General features: G+C 39.4%; 1 protein-coding gene across 4 annotated transcripts in view; it reads left to right on the top strand.

Moving 5' to 3' along the window:
- The window catches only part of Sytl4 (synaptotagmin like 4), a 114090-nt gene extending 92807 nt beyond the window's left edge, over nt 1-21283 (top strand). For 3 of the 4 annotated variants that reach the window (XM_010623392.2, XM_010623391.2, XM_010623393.3), the window contains exons 6-17: nt 4912-5013; nt 5517-5592; nt 6043-6130; nt 6231-6334; nt 8726-8833; nt 9901-10079; nt 10362-10464; nt 10936-11097; nt 14971-15079; nt 16788-16887; nt 17623-17831; nt 19592-21283. In XM_010623392.2, coding sequence (XP_010621694.1) covers nt 4912-5013; nt 5517-5592; nt 6043-6130; nt 6231-6334; nt 8726-8833; nt 9901-10079; nt 10362-10464; nt 10936-11097; nt 14971-15079; nt 16788-16887; nt 17623-17831; nt 19592-19740 — 1489 coding nt within the window. In that variant the 3' untranslated portion in view covers nt 19741-21283. Of the gene's footprint in view, nt 1-4911; nt 5014-5516; nt 5593-6042; nt 6131-6230; nt 6335-8725; nt 8834-9900; nt 10080-10361; nt 10465-10935; nt 11098-14970; nt 15080-16057; nt 16131-16787; nt 16888-17622; nt 17832-19591 lie in introns of those variants that run through there. The other variant, XR_004515798.1, reaches the window with a different exon arrangement.
- The last annotated feature ends 1615 nt before the right edge of the window (nt 21284-22898 follow it).

The following is a 22898-nucleotide window of genomic DNA, read 5'->3' as shown; positions in this document are numbered from 1 at the left end:
ATGATATATTTATATTTATTATACTGAAAATACTGAAACTGCTTTGAAAATTTAAAATATCTGATACCTCCAGTGGGCTGAGAGACATGGTGGGGAAGAACGTGGGCAGCAGCAGTGAAGACGGTGGACACACCCATGCCATGGCTGTGCTGGGTTTGCTGGCGGCCACACTGCTCTGTGAACTGGTGGTCCTTGCACAGGATCGGACCTTGGTGGGACCAATGGGCTCCCCTGGCAGCCCGGCTCCTCTAGGAAACCAGCAGCCTCTGGCCCAGCCACCTCTGTGCAGTGCTTTGTCCATTTTTTTTTCTCTCCTGTGTGAAAAAAGAAACAGAAAGCAAACTGTTTCACTCATATGCTTTGGGAAAACCCTGGATAGCCATGACGAAAAGAGGCCTTTGGCCCCACAACTAAAAGCACCAGAGAATCAAATGATTCCTACTCAGTGTATCCTAATCTTTCTAGTGTGCTCTGGTCCCACCACCACATGTAGTGTCAACACCATAACCACTGCTTTCTCTTCCTACAGTGATGTGTGTTCTCAGTTTCATTATTTTCTTTTGATTGATATGACACTACATAAAATTTTTATTTGAGAGTTTCTCAGTTGTATCTAGTTATATAGCATGGTTTAGAGACTTGTCTGAGACTGACCTTAGAGGTAATCATCTAACTAGTAAAGATCATATCTGTGTGTGAATGGTTATACATTTTTATTTTATTGGACTAACCCAGGACCATTTTATTGATGCAAACTGTGTGCTCTCTGGTCTAGCCAAAACAGTCCTGGGCTTATCAGAAACTTTGGCAAAGACTCCCACAGTTGTGTAAATAGGACAATTTAGGAATTTTAAACTTTAGATGATTATTTGGTCCTTTTCTATTTTATTTTTATTTTTGTTAGTGCAACAGGACTTAAATGAACTTTGATCCTTGTTTTAAAGATTATTAAAGAATTGTATCTATACATATGGCACTTGCTGTAGTGTTCATGTCACTACACTACAGGCTATGATCTTTGTGTAGTGCATCCTAGCCTGCAGGTTGGTTTTCCTTGAGTGCTTGACACTGTTAATGACATTTCCATGTAGGGCCAAGGAGAATGACTGTCTCTATATGCAGCTGTGTTGCTTTTGATGTGCAATGCACACAGAGATGTGCGCACAGAGGACTGCTCTGGTCTAGACGACACGCACAGTAGCCTTACGAGCTAAATACTGCTTCCACTCACTGTTTACACTGGAACATTTTCTCTCCATGGAATGTGAGTAAAACTTAGTGTTTGTCACCAATAAATGGTAATACTAAAAAGCAAGACAAAACAAAAAACAGGCTCTGTTTTGAGAAAAAGAAAAGTTTACTCCAGTTAACAGGGACTAGAAATCAGGACATTTTAGGAGCTAGCTGGAAAAAGCCAAGTTTGTCACATCTGTGTGTGGATGGGCTGACATTGGGAGAGAGAGATAGTGGCAGCTAGCTGGGAGAGGTTTAATCTGTGAGTGGATGGGCTAACACAAGGAGAGAGAGATATTAGCAATTAACTGGGAAAGGAATTAGGCTTATCTAGGTATAGAAGGGGCTAAGGAATCTGGGAAGAAATATTTATGGCTTGCATACACAAGGACAGTCTGCTCAGGTGTGTACATATTTACTGGACTTCTCAGCACCAGGGAGAATGTATACTACAGTTTGAGTCCATTTGCCCTACTTACTAAGAAGCTGCTGTTGTTGGCTGAAACCAGCCTGTTTGCTTTTTCCTATTGGTTTAGGGCAGGCCTGATGTATACCACCATGTCTGACCATTAAAACAATTTTTAAGTGTCCAAATCTGTAGTTATTAGTTCTTTCAGAATTTTGTGCAACAATTGCAACTGTTTCAGAACATTTTTATTATCCCAAAAAGAAACCCTGTACCCATTAAGCAACCACTCCACATTTCCTCACTCTTTAATCTGCTTTCTGACTCTATGGCTTTGCCTGTTCTATATTCTCTTTCATACAAATGGAATGATACAAAATGTGGCCGTTTGTGTTTGGCTTCTTTCAATTAGTGTGGTGCTTTCAACATTCATCCATGTTGTGACATGTGTCAGAATTTTGCTCTCTTTTATGAATGGGTAATATTTTAATCTGTATATTATATGGATATATAGCATTTTGTTTATTCAGTTATTTATAAATAGATATTTGGGTTATTTCTATCTTTTGACTATTAGGAATAATGCTACTATGAACATATATGGAAAAGGTTTTATGTGATCATATGCTTTTTACTGCTTTTAGGTATATAGAGCTAGGAATAAAACTTCTGGGTCATATGGTAACTATATCTGGTTTCTATTTTAAAAGCTCATTAGAGAAATGGCAGAGTGATTAGTTAGGATGGTATTATAGTCAACCAGTTGCTAGATAATGGTAGTCTGGGCCAGAGTAATGACATAGTAAGGGATAAGGACTGGTCAGATTCTAGGTAAATGTTGAAGACAGAACAAAGAGTATTTGCTGACAAATTTTATTTGTATTGTGAGAGAAAGAGATGAGTCAAGGATGATTCTATAGGTTTTTGACCTAAGAAATGAAAGGAGGGAGTTGCCACTAGATGAGACTGGGAAGAGCAGTTGAGGGAGGATCATGGTTTTGGTTTTGCTTTTACAGCTGTCGTGTTTGATACATGCAAATTGGAGATGTTGAATACTGTATCAGTCAATATTAGCAAGAGAGAGAGATTTAATGCAGGACAGAAATTTACAAGATGAGCATACAATATTCACCCACAGAGTCAAAGGTAAAAGTGTGCAAGACATCTGTCCTCAAGTTACAGATCTGAAGAATCCAGCCAAGGGCCTGGATTCCACAGTAATGTCCTGAATGAGTACAGCTGAAGGCCTAGAGCCCATATCAATGTCCTGTGTAAGTCCACACCAACAGGCTGAGGAATCCATGATGGAAGACCAATCTGTGCCAGAAAGTCCAAGGGCCAGCACTGGAGTCTAGAGGGTCTGTACCAGTAGGCTGAAAAACTGATGCTGGAAGTCGAATAATTCTTGCCAAAAACTGGGAGATGACACCACACCACAGAGCTTTCAGCCAAAGTGTCTGTGCTAAAGGCCAGAAGACAGGACTCAAGGCGAAGGCACAGACCAGAGCTTCTCCCAAGAGGACAACAGCCATCCTTGGCCAAGGCGAACACAGGAGCTCAGCTGAAGAGAGCAGCTGAGGCTTCTCTGAGAGAAATCAACATGAAGTCCTCCCCTCCTATTATCCCCTTATACCATTCTGGACAACCATGCTGATTCAAATCAACTGGGCGTTCCCACTCAGGTTGACCATTAATTAATTAACCACCACAAGTAGACCATTGGAAAAACAAATCTGGAGTGTAAGAAATAAGTTTGAGTTATTATTTTATAGGACAGATTTAAAGCTACAGACTAGATGAACTCATTTAGGGATAATTCTAGATTGAGTAGAAAAGCAGCACAGGGAAGAAACCCAGAGATTATCCAAATATTAGAGTTCCAGGAGAGGAGGAGGGACCAACAGAGGAGACTGAGAAGGGCAGGCAGTAAGATTAGAGGAGGAAACCCAGAGAGTGTGGAGTCTGGGAAGTGAAGGGAGTATGATTTCTCTCTATCTGCTGCTTCTCTCATTAACTATTTGAGATAAAGAGCCCAGAGATGATGTTCTGACCTTTAGAGAAGAAGACTATTGCTTTGAATGCCCAGGGTCACCCTTCATTAGGTTAATTAAGCTAGAAAAGAACTCTGATCTTCTGTTTTACTTTCTCATTGGCGAGACAAAATATCCAATACCCAAAGTTAAATGAGGAGAGATTAATTTGGCTCTCATTCTGTAGAGGTTTCAATCCATAACTGGCTGGTTCTGAAGCAGAGTGGAATGGCAGACAGACATCACAGAAGAGAAACAGTTCATGGTGGTAGAAGGTAGAAAAGCAAGCAAGGGACCTTAGCAGCCTCTTTTTGCCCCTTTTATATTCTATCTAGGCTACTGGGATTAGGGTGGTGCCAAATCAATCAGTGCACTGATTTAGTAATCACCCATAATTAATCCCAGCACCATACACTCTAGATCCAGCCACCTCTGAAAAATCCCCACCTCTGACTTCATGAGGCTTTGGGGGGACATCTAGACACAAGCCATAATATCTTCTGAGTATATCTTTAAAATATTACTTATTATTGGACATATATAAGCCCCACTGAGAGCCTTTATTCAAGAATGCAGTCAATATATGAAAGCCTACTCTATGCTTGCCTATCTTCTAGACAATGGAACATAGTAGTAAGCAAAATAGTTGGTCACTTATCTCATAATTGTAGTCAAATAGAATAGAGACATCAAAAAAATCATTTAAATTTAAAAAAGCAAATAACTTGTTTAAAAGGCATAAGCAAACACATATATGATGAATGCTGCTAAGATATCAGGGTGTTCAGGGAGCAGGGTTATTTCTTCACACTTGGTATATAGCCAGAGAGAGCTGGAGGAATTGACATAGAAGGAGAGAAACGGAAGAAGAAGTTGATTCAGCCAAGTGAAGAAAAGTGGGCACTGTGACAACTGCATGCCAGGCAGAGAAGAGGAAAGAGGAAGCTTTGGGATGTTCAGGGAACCATAAAAAATTCTCTTTCTGGAATGCAAAGTGTAAAGAAGAATGGAGAGTGAAAGATGGGGCTGGGAGTGAGCAGGTGTTGAGCCTAAGATTTCCTTGCTATGCTGAGGAGTTTGGGTTCAGTGCAACAGCAATGGGGAGCCATTGGGGTTTTAAAAGTCTACTTGTATTTATTTTAGAAAACACTGACATTACTATTGTGAATGTGTTGGAAGGAGGGCCACAAATAGGCAAGCAACCTTCTTCCTTTAAATACTGGTTCTTTGTTTTTATTCTAGTGTGCCATTTGATGTGCCAAAGTTGAAAAGTGGCAAGAGTGCGCTGGAAGCTGAGAGTGAGAGTCTGGATAGTTACACAGCTGACTCAGATAGCACCTCAAGGTAGATATACACCCATTTTCCTCACCTCTGCTCAATCTGAGTTCCTATTTTGTTCTCTAACATCAAGATGCAGGTCTATGCCTCTAGTGTTTCTGGTTTCTGTCTTTAGGCAGCTGAATGTAGCATTTTCTTTGACCTCACTAAAAGTTTCTCAGTAGCACTTACACTGAGTTGGCTCTGAACACAGCTTTCTGGAGTGTGTTAATTTTCTCAGTCTGCTGTACCTTGGAGGATTCTTCCTGGCCCAGTAGCAACTGATGCTGCTGTCTCTTAGGAGGGGGTAAGAGTGTTTGTATTTGTGCAAAACTGCTTGTCTGATCTTCTACATGCCTTCAAGATAAATCAAATATGAAATTTGGATTTGGTGTCTTTGGTAACTTTTGGATTTGGTTACTATGATGACCCCAAACCAGCCACTCTGCTTCCTTGCTAGAGCTTTGGGTCCTGGGTAGAAGAGGAAGGGAAAGAAGTGACTTAGTTATAACATCTGAATCTACCTCCAGGGGAGACTCTCTGGATAAATCTGGCCTCTTTCCAGAATGGAAGAAGATGTCTGCCCCCAGGTCTCAAGTGGAAAAGGTAAACTTCAGATTATTGGTTTTCCTTTTCTTTTGTCCCTCTTTTTCATCCCTTTTCTTCTTTTCATTCTCATCCCTCCCCACTTTCCCCTTTCCTTCCTTCTTTTAAATCTTACTTTTGCCTTCCCTGCCCTGCCTTCTCTTCCTCCCTCCCTCCCTCCTATCGTCCCTCCCTTCTTCCTTCCTTCCTTCCTTCCTTCCCCAGGGAGAATTTAAGTCAGGGAATCAATTAAAAAATTTCATTTCAGATTCACTTGGAAGCACTTTCTAAAGTTTTGATCGAAATATGTGATAGTCTTTTTTCTCCCACTACTCTAGGCATTTAGTTTTTAAGTTTGTCATAGTTGAATAATTATCTGAGCCTTATGCTGCTTAAGGCTATCCTTCGTTACTTGCTACTTCCACCTACCTACCTGCCAGTTTCTACTTCTTTGCCCTTATTCCTTCCTAGGAAACTCAGCCAGTGGGTCAAAATGTAGTATCTGTTGATGAGGATGAAATGATATTCAAGAACACCAGAAAAATCTTCAGGCCTTCAGGTAGCCAGTTTGGGAGCTATAATTCTGTGTCCCCATACTGGGCACTTGGTATGAAGAAGAGTAGGTGTATTCTGACTTGGGTTTTTGGTCTTTCAATCAGATTATACTAAATCTGTGATAGATCTTCGTCCAGAAGATACAGCGCATGAAAGTAGCTCCATGGGAGACAGAAGCAAATCTGTCCCAGGCCTCAGAGTGAATATAGTAAGTACTCAAATATTTCATTTGGTCACTGTTTCTCTAGCACTTGCTTTAGTACCTGTTATGCTTAGTCAACTATTCAATTCTTTTGGAAAAGGCAACATGAATCTTGATTCCCTGAAATCTAGTTCTTGATATGCTTAAAGGAAAGGACTCTTTGTACTGTCTCTTATCTTCTAATACATTGCTAAATATATGATTGGAGGCTCAAGTATTATTTTCATTAAAATGTAAAGGTATAATTGGATTAGGTGGTCAACTGAAAAAGAATTATAACTTCTGTGAATATCTTAGTTACTTTCCTATGGCTGGGTAAATACTTTCACACCACAAGGTAAGAGGGAAGGTTTATTTTAGCTCACATTTTTTGGAGGTTTTAGGCCATAATCAGCTAGATTCCAGGCAGGGTAAAATGGCAGAGCAGCATGGCAGAGCAGAAACAGTCCATAGAAAGGCAGGTACAAAAGTAGCAAACAATAAGTCTCCCTTTTCCTTTTATTTCATTCAAGCCAAAAACCTACTGGTCAGTACTGCCCACACCCAGGGTGAGGCTACTCTTTTCGATAAATCCATTGAGCCACACCCAGAAAAATGCTAACCAATTAGTGGAGTAATTCAGTACCAAACACCCTTACTCTCAGTATGATACAACCATGATCCAGTTACCTCCCAAAAGCCACATCTATGAGCACATGAGCCTTTGGGGGGCATCTAGATAGATATAAGCCATCACGTTCTGCCCCTGCCCCTCAAAAGATTCACGTGCATCTCTTTATGCAAAATGTCTTCAGTTCATTTCTGAGAGGTGTCAAAGTCCTAACAATTTCAACATTGCTGTAAAGTCCAGGTCTAAAGTCTTGCCTGAAAGTTGAGGCAAACTCTTAGCTGTGAGCCCCTATAGAGATGAAAAAAAAGTTAAACACTTAGAATATACAATGACCAAAATAAATATTCCTATCCCAAAAGATAGAAGTAGGAGGATACACAGGAATGACACCAATACAAGACCAAAATTCAGCCAGGCGAAAATTAAATTCCATGGTTCCATGTCCAGCATCTGGGGCAGTCTGTGACAAGGTGACAAGGTGTGAACTCTAAAGGGATTGGGTATTTATGCTCCTATGGCATTGCCGGTGGTTGTAGCTCTCATGGCTTCTCTCTTGGGCCAGCTTTGCGCACTTCTCCAATGATCCATGTTCTTTGCTTCTCTAGCCTATGGTTTCTCCTCTGTTCCATGTTTGCAGGCTGCATCTTCACTGGAGCTTTCTTTCTGGTCAAAATCAAAACTTTTAAAAATCATTCTGCTGGGCCCTTTGCTCTCAAATTTCAGCATAGATCTAGCTTAAAGCCCCGAACAGTAGCCACGCCACCCCCTCAATATTAGACTGCCTTGAAATTTCTTCTGCTGGATTACTCTACTGCACTTACTCTCTTGCAAATTCTTCAGGCATGAGAAAAATACAGACAAATTTTCTGCCAAACCATAATGCACATAGTCTGGATGGAGTCCAACAGCCAAATCAGCCCTTGTTCCTAGCTGAAATCTCCTCAACCTTGTCTTTGCTAGCTTCATCTCTATCAGAATTCTGGTATTCTGAGCACTGACCAGAATCTCCCATCAAGTTTAGCTTGTGCTGGTTCTTCACCAGGCATCTCCAAACCTTTCCAAACTCTTTCCACAAGTCAGTTCCAAAGGCTTCTGAATCATATGGTCAGATAATATTACCGCAATCACCGCACTACTTACCAAAATCTGTCTTATTTACTTTGTCCTCACTGGGACGAATACTCAACATCCACAGATTGAAGGAGGACAAGTTTGTTTTAGCTCACAGTTTGTAGAGGTTTCAGTCCATAGTAAGCTGACTTCACTGCACAGAAGCAAGGCAGAGGAGAAACAGTCCATAGCTGTGCAGGTACAAAAGTAGCAAGCAGCAGGCCTCCTTTTCCTTTTATTCTATTCAGGCTACAAGCCTATTGGTTGGTATCACCTACACCAAGGGTGAGCCTTTTGTCTTCAGTAAATACATTCAGCCACACCCAGAAAACTGCTAACCAATTAGTGGACTGATCTAGTACCATATACCCTTAATCTCAGTATCACACACCCATGGTCCAACCACCTCCCAAAAGCTTTATCTATAAGTGCATGAGCTTTTGGAAGGACATCTAGCCATAACAAAAATATTAAGTATTCTTTTGAGACATGATCAACATGCCTGGAATAGAGCTGTGAAGCTAGAAATTGGGAGACATGTAAAACCAAGGTTATGTGGATATATTTTCACATGTAACTTCAGAGTTTTGCAACAATTTCCGCTAAAAGAAAGATAGTCCCAGTCTCTGAAGCTTTTCTTACTTTTATTAAGTCTAAATTTATATTTATTGTTCTAGGAAGAGGAAGAGGAAGAAGAGGAGGAGGAAGAAGAAGACATTGACCACTTGGTGAAGTTGCATCGCCAGAAACTAGCCAGAAACAGCATGCAAAGTGGCTCCTCCATGGTAAGTTATATTAGATCTGTGGTTATACACATATTGCAGTTCCAAAATAGGAAAAAAAAATCCTTTCTAGAGCAGACACAAGAACTGGGAAAGTCACCCTAGTCGATATTTCTAGGTAAGGAAAATACATTTGTTTGTTCATATCCTCAGTTTAGTTTATAGAAGCTTAGTGTACATCTAGGTGACTTCCTGAGCATCTTTCCTGGATAGTCTTACATTAGGTAATGGGACTAGGGACATTCTTCATCACAGCTTCATGAACAGTAACACTTCCTTTAAGAGGTATCCAGGCTACAAAGTGAGCAAGATCAGCCTTTTTCATCATGGCCCACTCTAGATTCTCACATTAGAGAGGGAACAGAGTGTTATGAGAGGGCTCTGGCAAGGTTAGTTGGCATCAAAGTATGATTAAGGATCATCAGTATCAATCAGGATCATGAAATTAGAGTGAAATTTTAGAATCAAAGCCTGGTTCTGTCATAACTTTAAAGATTGGTACTTAAGGGAAACAGTCAGGAACAAGGCTGATTAGAATGTTATACTCACACACAGGAAGATAATATTGGGCTCAGACAACTGATCATTACCAGAAAGGAAGTATGCCTTTTCACTTTTGCTCCCATTTTTAGCCCAGTCTCTTCTTTATTTGTCTTGATGAAGTAGGTAGATAATTAAGGTGTCTTGTTTGAATTAGTAACTCACCCCTCTTAGCAAATGTTTAAACACATATAGCACATACTATAAATAGATTTAGATGCACCTTACTTCTACTTCTTATTTTCCTTGTGGGCCAATGAAAATTAACAATGACATATATAAAAGGAGGGAGAAAAGAAAAGCTAGGAGCCTATGTGATCCATGAACTGGCTCGCTAAACAATTGTGAGTGTATTGTTGGCTCTGACTTATCCTCTGGGTAATGACTATTGGCATTCCTGGCTCCTTGCAGGGACTTCTGCAATTTTTGTTTTGTTTGGTGACTGTGGTTTTATTGGGAGAGAAATTAGGAGCCTTATGAGTGGTAGAGAATGCTTTCCTCAGATGTCTGTTGGTGGTTTATCTTTATAGAGTACCATTGGTAGCATGATGAGCATCTATAGTGAAGCTGGTGATTTTGGAAACATCTTTGTGACTGGCAAGATTGCCTTTTCCCTGAAGTTTGAGCAGCAAACACAGACTCTTGTCATCCATGTAAAGGAATGCCACCAACTGGCCTTTGCAGATGAAGCCAAGAAGCGCTCTAACCCGTGAGTGCTTTTGAGACTTAACTAATGCTCTGAGATGAGAGACCAGGCTTGCAGTGACATTCATCTGGGCAGTTTGGAACTGACCTTGTCACTTTGGGGTGGGGGTGGGATTAAAAAAAAAGGTGTCAGGACTAGGAAAAAATAAGGATGGTATATCTAAGAAGACTCAATGTGGCATATGTGACATTGCATTTTTCATGGACTATTTATATGCCAAGCAGGGAAGTGAAGAAGGAGCTTAAGAAAGGATAGCGAGTTACTCAGCACTTTTTTGGTTTCTAGGTACGTGAAGACTTATCTTCTGCCTGACAAGTCACGCCAAGGTAAAAGAAAAACCAGCATCAAACGGGACACTGTCAATCCACTATATGATGAAATCCTCAGGGTGAGTATCTTGATTCAGAAGGCAGAAGAACTTGTTCTGTCTTATGCCTTAAGCTGTAACTATGCCTCTGTAATGTAACTGATTGGCATGAATTTCAGTAAGCAATGTTTGTGTCTGAGGAGTCACTCGGCAGGCATCTTTTCACATCCTAACTTCTTAGAAAAGTGAATGAAGCTGATTTGGCTTTCTTAAATTATTGTGAAGTTAGAAATTCATTTTCAATAAAGCAACTTCTTGGTAATTACTTATGGATGTTCCAGTATCCTCTCACCCACTCAAGAAAAAAAATACCTGATTTTCTAGGTAGGTTTTGTGAAGTGAAGTAGGTTGAGGCTGGGAAAACTCAAGGTGTGTAAGGACTAAAATAATTTGATATTCAGGACTCTGGAGTTTGAATGTGAGTTACCTGGGGTATAGAAGAATCTTTTTTGAGAAATTAACTGATCGCTATGGGCTTCTTTATCTTCACAGTATGAAATTCCAGAATCGCTTCTGGTCCAGAGGACCTTGCAGTTTTCAGTGTGGCACCATGGTCGTTTTGGTAGAAACACTTTTCTTGGAGAGGCAGAAGTCCATATGGATTCCTGGAAGCTCAATAAGAAGCTGGATCATTGCCTCCCTTTACATGGAAAGGTAGTTTGCTTTAATAACTCCTTCCAAAGCTTGGTTTGAATTGCCTACAGTGGCTTCTGATCTGTATTGGTAGTGGCTTTGAATGTAGTATTCTACATTCAAGAATTGGTAGAATTGGTAGAATTCTAGCGCACCCTGCTGGCATTTCTGAGTTTGACAGCAATTTCAGAGGCTCGTGTTAAATGTGAACTATCACTTTTGTGTAAGCCAGGCAAAGTATTAAACCATAGTTTTTCACAGAGTAGTCTTTCATATGTCTGCTAAGCTTAGCTTCCTAACCTTCCAGAGTCTGGGTGTACCCTAATATCCTAACTTATACTCCTTCTCCAAGCTAAATTTATAGGTGTATCCCTTTACTAAGCTAACCTTCTTGTTAAACAAGTAAAGCAATTCATGATTCTTCAGTGGCTGTACTCTTTCGTAGGCTAGGGAAAATATTGCACCAGAAATGGCAACTCAGGTGATTGTGTAGCACAGTCATGCCTGGGATTTGAGTGCTGACCAGGGTTGGAATCTTGATTCTGTTACTTTTAAGCTCTGTGAATCACCCAGATTATGAATTAACTTAGGGACATCATCTAATTTTTGTTGGCCTCAGTTCTCTATAAAGTGGAGATAACAATATATCTGTTTCTCAGGATTATATGCAAAGTATCAGTCAGTACCTGACAAATAATATGCATTCAATAGGTTACTGTCATTCTGGTTAAGATGAAATTGCTAAAACAGAGATGTAGCAACTTCTTGATTATCAGACTTGTAAAAGAATGTTGTTCTTTAAAATTTTAATATGAGAAACTTAAATGTTTCAAATATCATATGGTACACAGAATATTTTTGGACCAGTAAATAACAAACTAGTGATTGTAATGTCATTTAGGAAATGAGCGGGATGTGGAAGGAAGACAAATTTTCTCTATATGCCCTTTTAAAAACTTTTGAACTTTTTATCATGTTAAGAAAATTAAACATAAAAGGATTTATATGTACATGGTTCCAAATTAAAACAACATAAAGAATATAAAAAGAAAATAGGTTTCATTTCTTAGAAATAACTATCATTAATAAGCAGTTAGGTATCCCTAGAGAAATTTTATATTAAGCAACGACGATATAGATCTATAGATTTATATTTTTTCCTTTTTATACAAATAGGTTCAAATGAAACTCATTGCTTGTATATATTTTGAACGCTTCATTTAACAGTGTATTATGGACATCTTTCTACGCCATCACTTACAGATCTGTCTTATTTAAATTTCTGTATAGTATTGCATCATGTGGCTGTATTATAACTTTTTTTGTACCAGGGATCGAACTTGGGTCCTTGCACTTGTGGGGCAGGAGGCGGAACCACTGAGCTAAATCCCCAGCCTGCTGTATTATAATTTATTTACTGTTTTCCACTTATAAAAATGTCATGTATAAAAAGAAACTGTACTAAATAGAGGTATTTGCTCTTTGCAAATATTTTAAGCTGTAATGAAAATCTGCTGTAGAAACACATATGTCAGTTTTTAGCTAATACTAAACTCCAATGTTAAAAGGTGAAATTTTCAAGCTAGAAATTCATAAAACGTGTACATATTTTATAAACAAAAAGACCATTCCCATATTATATTATCTCTTCTAACTTAAAATTCCCTATATTAGTTGTTTGGGATTTTTTTCTTTTTTTTGTCCCAGTAATCTGCTTGATCTCATTCCAATTTCTTTTGATGGTATCCCCTTCCAAATTCTTTAGTCTCCTGTATACTAAACTTTGTGTATTCTGGTTATGTGATACATTGATCCAAACCTATAGAGGTTATGCCTTCCTAGCATCAGGAAGCTCAGTAGTGAGCATTAGTTTAGAGGAGTCCTAATAAACACAGGCAGGTAAAAGGGCACCTTTAGTCTGCACCATTTCATAGTCTGGAAACCTAATAAAAGTGAATGACACGGAGAAATGTAAAAGTGAAGTATTTCTGCGACTCAGACTTAAAGATAGGAGACATGCTACTCTTCTCAGACATTCATTGATTTACGCTTACATTTACTCAGTAAATATTTGTGGAGTACCTCTTATGTGCCAAGCACTTTGCTGAGTGTTGGGTATGCTAGGGTGAAAAGAAATAAGTTTGACTCCTGTCCTCCTGCCATTTAGATTCTTGTGGGAGACAGAACATTAATAAAAATAATATGAATGCACATGTTTAAAAGTTGTGTCATATTCAAATCTGTCAAATAGAGTTCAATATAACCCTCAGATCTTTTCATTTTATCTTTTAAAAAGTACTTTTTACTTTTGGGTTTCTCATATAAGAGAAACCATGAAATATTATCCTTCTATATCTGATGTGTTTTGCTTAGTGTTAGCAAAACAGACGACGATAGAAAATAGGGACGTAGAGTTTGTAGAGATGAGAAGGGGATCTAGGGATGGGAAGAGACAGGTAGGTAGGGAGGAGCAGGGGAAGTAGAAATGATTAAGATGCAATATGTATGCAGACTCTCCAAAATACATGTACTTGTGTGTCACAAACATAAACCAACAAATAACATATATGTAGTTAAGAAAAAAGTTCTTTTTTATTTCAAATTATACATGTGATATGTTCATAAAAACAAAACTGCAGGTGTTAATATAGAGTAAAAAGGGAAAGTGCTCCTTCCTTTCCCCATTTTGCTCCCCTCCCTAGAGGAAATAAATGTTCAGATTGTCTGAATCCTCCTGGGTTTTTCTATGCAGTGTTGTACAGTGGTTAAAATCATAGACTCTGGATCCAGTCTGCATGAATTTGAGTCCTAACTCTGCCAACTATTAGCTGTTTGACTTTGGGCAAGGCGCTTAACCGCTCTGTCCCTCTGTTCCATAGCCTGTAAAATGGAGATAATAATATGCATTCCATAGAGACTATATTGAGAATTAAACAAAATGAAAAATCTGAAATACTTATAATGGTGCCTGGAACATAGTAAGTGCTATACAAATATTAATGATATACATATATATTCAGATGAACCTATTTTGACATAAGTGAGTTTTTTTTCCTGCCTCTTGCTTTTGCTGGCTCAACAGTATCTTTCCATGTCAGCAGGTACAGATTCACTACATTCTTCTTTCACAGGATAAAAATGAAACTACAGATTAGATATTATTTTACTCAGCAATTATAAGATAGACTTCTGGCAGGCATGTGATCAATCGATCTTAAAATTCAATAAAGACCTAAAATGAAAAATCACTTTTTATCTAGGAGCAGTAAAACATATAGCCAAGTTAAGTAGCTGCAACTAGAATCATTCGAGCAGTTCTTGCTTTAGACTGTCATATTGTTTCAGGAAGCTCACTTGCAAGATGTTATCCAAGAGAAGAAAACTATTTTCTTTTTTGCAGTGGCAGTTATTTTTTTCATTTATATTTGGGCCAACAGACATGGTTTTCTCTTTCAAAGCCTATATTCCTTCTGATAGCTGTATGCCATATGCCATAGAAAGGCCTTAAAATCACTCACTAGACCTAATATTGATTGGTATTTCAATTGTTTCCACTTTTTTCTATTATTCACAATGCTGGTATCAAGATTTTTCATCATGATATCAGCCTTTTATGAGTTTGGTTGGCAGTCGTGCTAGCGGACTTGTGAGAGTATTTGGAATCTAGTAACTGTATCCCTAAAGAGGCACAATAGGGGGTATTGCACAGCATCTTTGGGGTGCTTCTGCATCTTCTATAGCTACTATGGCCAAGGGACACAGGATTGTATTCATAAGAAGGATTCTCATATGCCACGAAGCTGTTCTGGGGCGAATTTTAGGATTCTCTCAAGGAGAGGTCCTAATATTTTCTGAGAAGTCCGGCTTGACCTGTTGGGTTTCCCTGTGTTTCAGATCAGTCCTGAGTCCCTGGCTGGCTTACCATCCCACAAAGGCGAGTTGGTTGTCTCACTGAAATACATCCCATCCTCCAAACTTCCTGTTGGAGGCAATTGGAAAAAGAGTGAGTTTTCTTTGGGGCCCTGGATAGAGCTGTGGTTTTGAGCACAGGATCTGTGCAAGGCTGGTGCTGGCATTGTTGGAGAGACTAGACTGGGATGTCCTCTAGATCTTCAATTATTTCTTAGGCTATTGAACTGCACTAGTTTTGGTTCAATTGTGGCCAGCTACTAAGAAGGCAAAGAGAAGTTTTGGGTCTGAAAATGGCTTCTAGAAGAGGTGGTAAAGTGGGAGGCACAGGAAGTGAAGGCTGAGGAAGAGTAATTCAATATATCAAGCACTGTGCTAAGTGACTGTGGATAAGTACCTAAATAGGACATGATGTATGCCTTTCCTTGAAGAGGTGAGTTTAGTAGAAAGATAGTCATGGACTAAAGGGGCCTATATGTAGGAGTGATAATTTTTTTCTGGTAATATTTAGCAGAGCTTCAAAGAGGAAGTAATGTTGAAATTGGATCTTTTGATTTTATCAGGCAGTAAAGGATGGAGAATGAGGAGAAAATAGCATTCCAAAAAGAGGTGGGGTAGCACAGGCACAGGTTTAAAGAGAGCCTGATGTTACATACAGTATGCATTTTTATACATGAGAGTGGGGCTGGGATTGGAGATGAGGCTGATGTCTGACCGAAAAGAGCCTTAAATATAAGGAGCTGAACATAATCCATTGGTAAAGGGGAAGCAAAATTCTTCAGCAAGATCTAATCTAGAGGACTTGGGGAAATCCACTAGGTCTCCAAAGAGGGTGGGTAGAGTGACTATAGAGAGAGACAAGGATAGAACCATAGGGAGCAGCAACTTTTTAAAGGTTAAAGAGAGGAAGAAATGCCAGTGAATCAGGGAATTATTAGGAGAGAGAAATATAAGGAGAGAGCTTTAAAAAGAAGGGGGCAAGGATTTTATTTAGCACTGAAATACTGCAGGGAGATTAGGCTAGACAATGACTGAGAAGACATGGCTCATTGGCATTTGATTGCATTTGCAGTGGAATAGTAGAAGCAGAAGCCAGATTTCACTAGAAAACTAGGCTGAGTGAATGAGGCAAAGGTGTAGAAGTGGTGAGTATGGGCTTCCCCCCCCCACCCCAGGGTAATCAGTGGTGAAAGAAAGGAGAGACTTGGAGAATAGATTGAAGAAGATATTAGGTTAAAGGAAGGTTTCTTTAATGAATTGAAAAAAGAGACAAGATTAACATAAATTTAGACTAAGGGGAGGGGTCAGTGGAGAAAGAGATATTAAAGTGGGAGATGGAGGTTGAAATCGCTGCTGCCTGATTAGTTCTGTGAAGTGAGGGTGAGGTCAGTAACTCAAGTGGAAGAATTTCTTCTTTTCAAAAAGTCATTCGGCAAACATTGCACATCTTTATTTTTCTAAGCTTCAATTTTTCTCATCTATAAAATGAGGATAACAATAGTGTATATCTCATCTATAAAATGAAGGTGTCTCATCTATAACAGTGTGTATCTCTAAAGATTGTTTTGAGAATTAAATACTTAGGGTAATATCTAGTATATAGCCAGTTTTAGTAAGCATTTATTGGTCTTGGGGTTGGTTATTGCTGGGCACTGTGTTAGGTACTGAGGACACAAGTCAGGCATGATTTTGTTGTGGAGCTTGCTGCCTGAGGAGCAAGGAAAGGAAGTCCTATGCATATAAAGCTGAAACTCAATCTAGAGATCCAGGGACTCACTGGCTATGACTGCCATCTTTTACAGGTAAAGGTGTGGAAGGAGGAGAGCTCCAGGTATGGATCAAAGAAGCCAAGAACCTGACAGCTGCCAAATCAGGAGGAACTTCAGACAGCTTTGTCAAGGGGTGAGTCCCTAGACTAGTACCAAGCTCACTAGTTCAGGACAAGCGTGTTAACAGAGGAACGAAATTTAGCCTTTCTCTGTGGATACTGTCCTTGGGTGTCCTATTACCTCCCATGACTAACTTTGTTCCTAAAATTAGGTAATGGTGAAACCTCTACTACTTCCTTTTCACTGGTACAAGCTCAGTTTGGACTAGGCTATAGTGTTATTATCCAAAGAGGAGAGTGGTAACAGACAGGTTCTAACTTTTCTCTAACTCATGCTCTTAATCCTGGGGAAAATTGATGTCCCTCGCCTAGATATAGGGACTCTTGGCTTTATGTCTCATATTTTTAAAGCAATGATAGCTTTCCCCAAATTGTACATCATTAACTGTCTTAGTCTCTCTAGAAAGCTGCATTTGGCTAAGCCTATAGATATTGCTATTGGTTTTATTTACCTTGCATTGTAGGAGAAGTGGAACAAAATATTTAACATGTATTTTTGGTGGGGCACAGACAACAACCTGACTAATAATATATCCATTTTTCTCTCATATTAAAGGAATTGAATCAAGTGAGTGCTATAGTGGAGGTAGTAGGAAGTCTGCTTCAGCAGATACAAAGGAGGGTTTTATGCCCTTGGATCTGGGTATTGATTCACCTGCTGGGCTAGGCATGTGGTAAGGGAAAGAGGACTTTAGACAGATTTTTTTCCAGCTTTGAGTAGGCATTGATTATTCCCTACCCTCTGCCAGATACCTCCTTCCTATGAGAAACAAGGCCAGTAAGCGTAAAACTCCTGTGATGAAGAAGACCCTGAATCCCCATTACAACCACACATTTGTGTATAGTGGCATGAGACTGGAAGATCTACAGCACATGTGCCTGGAACTCACTGTGTGGGACAGGGAGCCGCTGACCAGCAATGACTTTCTAGGAGGGGTCAGGCTGGGTGTTGGCACTGGTGAGTCCCCAACCTTCCCTTGTTCTAAGGGCCTCTTGTTTATTTCATTACTGGTACCTCCCATCCTGACACACAGTTTCCTCTATGATAGCAGTTCAGGTAGCATTCAATGAATATTTATTGAGTGCCTGCTATGTGCCAGGCCAAAGAGAAGTCTGAGTTCACATACTGTTATGTGTACAGATAAATTGATCCTGATAGAAAAATCCCTCTTCTATCCTGTTATAATGAAAGAAAGATCTGCTACAAAACCCATCCTCTCTCTCCATGTGTTCTAGACTACCGCTCTGATCTCAGTTGTATAGTCTCTATCCTCCTGTACAATCAGTATCATTTCCTTACCTACTAGATGTGAACCTCAATGTGCTTCGGTATATACAATCTTATTAAACAAAAGGAAACCTTTCCTTGACTACACCCCGTCTAATTTCTTAAAACGTACAGTTTCCACTTCCTCACCTCTCCTTTAGCTCTCAACCTACTAGTAGTGATCTGGCTTCTATCGCACCACTCTGCTGAGCAGTCATTCATGTCAAAGTGTTGCTTTTCTCTTACTAGAAGTTTCAATACTATTTAACATAGAAGATCGCTCATTTTTTCTTGATACACTTTTGTTAACATTATACTCTTTATTTCTTTTGAACCCACTGCTCACTGCTTCTCAGGTTCTTTTGTGTGTGTGAGTGGGTGTATTCCTCATTCTATACTCAAACTGTAAATATTGGTACTTCTCTGAGTTTAGTTTTGTGTTCTGTTCTTTCCTTTCTCCATAGTCTCTGCATTTCCATGGCCTAAAATGCTACTTGCATATTAATAACCGAAAATCCATCTAGAGTGATGTTTTTACACATGTAAGCTAAGACCATTCAGTGGCTTACTAGCATACTAAGAAAACAATATGAAGTCCTTACCAAACCTACAGGCTCACATATAATTTAAACCCTCTGTTCACTTCCTTCCTGTATTACTCTCCTGCTCACTCACTATGGTACAACCACAGTAACCCTAGTTCTTCTTCTAAATATACCAAGCTCTTTCCGACTTCAGAACATTTACAGTTACTATTCCCTCTGTTTTGAAAGACTAGTTTTCCCTCATTATTTAGGTCTTTATTCAGATGTTTCTTTCTCAGAGTTCCTCAGACCATTCTATCTAAAATAGGTCCCCATCCAGGCACTACAATTTACTCTATTTCTTAACATTGAACTCACTAGCTGATGCACTTTTGTTAGTATTCTTGTTGTATTTTCTGTCTTTCCTATTCAAATATAAGCTGCCTGGAGGGACTTTTTCTGTATTGTTCATCATTGTATCCCCAGAGCTTAAAAGAGTATCTGTCACATAATAGACAGTAAATGTTGGAAGAATGAGCCCACAGAATCCTAACTTCAGGCCTGGAGTCTATAGCTAGAGAAAATGGTCATCATCCAACGTTTAAATATTGGCAATAACAGAATAGCAGTAGCTCTGGCATGAAGTATCAGCCATGAGAACTTTGTAATAGCATTTGAATAAGAAGTCTGCAGTGTCTGTGTCCCATTTGGAATCCCATTTTATGAGCTCAGAGTCCCTCATTAGCCTCAGTAGCACAGAAATATCTGTGCAAGATTAACAGGGAGCTCTTCACATACTACTGTCCCCATCACTAATTTTCACTGCACAATCTTTAATGGGTCAGCTACCCTTGCTTTATAGCTCATCTTCCCTACTGGGATGAAGAATTGGGTCCCTCTTCAGCCTCCTTTGGTGTTTTTCCTCAGGGATCAGTAATGGGGAAATAGTGGACTGGATGGACTCAACTGGGGAGGAAGTGAGCCTATGGCAGAAGATGCGACAGTACCCAGGGTCTTGGGCAGAAGGGACTCTGCAACTCCGTTCCTCGATGGCCAAGCAGAAGCTGGGTTTATGAGTCCCTGTCATCCTCTACAGCTCCCCACCTGGCCAGAGCAAGTCAGAGGAAGTGAAGAAACCAAGAGCAAAGTTTTCTAATTTAATGTGTGTGTTGGATGTTGTGTATAAACATGTATTTCTGCAAGTCTTAGTTTGCTAGCTAGAGAGATGCAGACTTGTTCCTCCTTATAGAACAGGCTGAAGAATAAAGCTCTCTTGAAAATGTTTCTACTTGTGCATAGTGTAGTATATTATCAGAGTCCATTCTTTTTATCTTCATGAAGTCTAATTAACTATAAAAAGGTCTTTTAAAACAATACTGTAGCTTCTGTTTTGCTACCATGGGAAGCCCTGGCTACCTTTTGTATTAGTTTCAGTCTGTGGTTTAAAGATATACCTGATCTGACACCAAGACTCCTGAAAGCAGGGTTGGTTACTAAAGACAGAGGAATTGGGAGAGAGGTAAGTATATCTTCTCCTTCCTCTACGATTTATATTTTTAACTCATCTTCTACCTTGGCATATAACCAAAACCTGGCTTTTAACTTTTCTTTTTTTAAGCAGTTACTACCTTGCTTGAGTGTAAAGGTTTTCTTTGAAATGCTAAGAATATTCTTCAGCTCCTTCCAGTTTTAGGCAACTTTACTGGCTCTTTAGGGAACACTTATAAGAGTCACTTTAGAAAAGCAATTTAATTAGATAATGACCTGTTGGCTTGGTGATGGACATGCCCAGTGAGACCTTTTGGCTGATCTGAGAGGATCTGAGTGACAGAGTAAAGTGTCTCACAGCCATGCTGAATTCTCTGCATTTTAAATGGATACAGAAGTTATTGGGGGAGAGAAGTCCTCATTTCTCTAAAGCAAGATGAGACATCTACACTTTCATACCACATCTTTCTCAGTGTTTCTGTCTTCAGGGCATTGCCACACAGAATATGGTCTGCATACCTCTGTGTCAACCAGAAGAACCAAGGATTGTCTAAGTTGTCAGTGGTTCCTCTGGCTAGGGATCATTAGTGCTCCAAGAGAATGTGAACAGGGATTCTTTCAATTATTTGGACTTCCTACCTGATATAGTTTCAGTTCCCATTTCATCTGTTTTCTAAACTTGACCTGCATATAACATGGGTGTGGTGTAGCATAGTTTTTCAAAGAGAGTTCTGGTGAGCTAAATTTCATTTCCTGCTATTCATTCTTCCAGACTGACATTTTCATTCTTACAAGTGTGGCTGTGCAAAGTTGTATATGGAAGGAGTGTATATCAGAGGAGAAATCCTTTTCAGTAGACCCAGCTGCTAGCTGCCTTTCCTGTAAAACCATTGGACCAAGGGTAGCTGTTATTGGCTTCTTTTGTATGGGTGGACTCGGTGGAAAAATGCTTTTAAAACATTGTTTGGTGTGGATTGATACTGCAATGGAAAGTATAACTTGGTATCCTGGGCTGTTGCTCTGTTGTTTTCCACTTACTAACATGAATGTGTGCTTCAATAAAACCTTTTCACTTGTCAAATGTTTGCATTTGTTCATTCCATAGATGATTTTGTCTCTGATGTCCTGATTTATTGCTGTTGCATTAACATGTGGCTTGAAGGTTAAGAGCCAGAGCAATAAATGCCCTTTCCTAACCATCCTGTGGTGTTTTGAAGAAATTTTTTCCTTTCCCACATTGTTCCTGTATACTTTTCTTAGCCTGATCCTTTGTCCTATATGCTTGGAGTCTAAGGAGAGAAGTGAGAACTCATGTTAAAAATGGCATCACTTTTCTCTCTTAAGTACCAGGGGAAGTCTGCTTTTAGGTTTGTAGACCCTCCCTTGTTGGAGGGAGGAGACTCATGTTCACAAAGAAGGTAAGGGAAGACATTCCCTACTGTAAGCACTTCCTTCTCACTTTTTTGATTTCCCTGGAAAGTGGAGACTTTTTCTTCTACTTCTACCATTTTTTAGCATTGTATTTTTTGGTATTCTACCAAAAAATTATTTTAGTACAAATAACACAGATACTAAGGAATCTCTGAAGTAATCTATCTCTGAAATAGGGCTCTGGGTTTCTAGATAGAGCCCAAAAGATTCTTGACCTCTTATAAAAAATGACATTAATATGTACTAAATATCTTTTGTGTACAAGGCTTTATATTTTATTTCCATAATCGCTTCAACTACCTTATGAAGTAGGAAATCTTTCCTTTTCACAGGTGAAGAGACTCAAGCCCACTCTCACATAGCAGAATTAGTATTTTCATCAAAGTCTGATTTTACTGAATGATGGTGCTTCCTATGAGAATGATACATGTCTTATGGGCAAAGAGTCAAAGGAAGGGGTGACTAATCTCTCTTCTAGAGTATCTTAGAGAAACGGGTTTAATTTACCAAATAAGATAATCAAAATGCTTTGGCTAATACTCATCCAGCTTAGTAACTAGCCTGTGTTTATAGGAGAGAAGGAAGGAGTAGATAGAGAAAAGTGAAGGAAAGGGGAAGAAGGAAAACAGGGAACAGAAGGAAAGAGAGAGAGTTGGTGCCAGAAGTGTTCAGAAATAGAGGAATCGAGATTTTTACAGAGCTTGGGTCATTCTAACACTTTTGGGTCTGGCTGTGGGCCCAGTTTTCCTATGTCTGTCCCTTGCTTTAGGAGTTGGGATTTTTTGAATCATAAATTACAAAGGAAGTTACAAAAAAACTTAAATAGAGCAAAATTGACTTGCTTTGACTACTTGAAATGAGACAAAAAAGAGCTTCTCACTTGTCTTAAAGTTGAGAAGCATTTATATGCAAGAGTCAGGCCCAGCTGGAAACTTTGTCCAGGGAGAAGTAGGCCCCCTCTGTTATTGCTTAAGCCTTTGGCCTGCTACCACTTGAAGTGTTAATGATAAAAGGAAGGGCATTTATCTTTCTCAATATGTAATCTCTGCCTTTGGAACCACAGATTTTATCTGACCAGAAATTTCCTACATGAACTCATTGTTTTGCCTTCTGCCCATAACTTGCCTTTGGTCTTTCAGATCTCTTATATTTCTCTGGAGGGAAATGGACCTTGCTCCTTCAGGTTATTTCTTCCATGTCTCATTTCAGCCATCAACGGCCTTTTTATTTTGCATTTAAACAATGAGAATGCCCCTAAAACTCCAGTGGAAGTAGCTTTTCTTTGACTCACTGTTACCCCAATAACCCTGGACTC

Source organism: Fukomys damarensis, unplaced genomic scaffold, assembly GCF_012274545.1.
Source record: "Fukomys damarensis isolate Sample0158 unplaced genomic scaffold, DMR_v1.0_HiC HiC_scaffold_39, whole genome shotgun sequence".
NCBI classification, from domain to species: domain Eukaryota; kingdom Metazoa; phylum Chordata; class Mammalia; order Rodentia; family Bathyergidae; genus Fukomys; species Fukomys damarensis.
The sequence above is the reverse complement of the archived record's forward strand: the minus strand, read 5'-3'. Positions and strand labels throughout refer to the sequence as shown.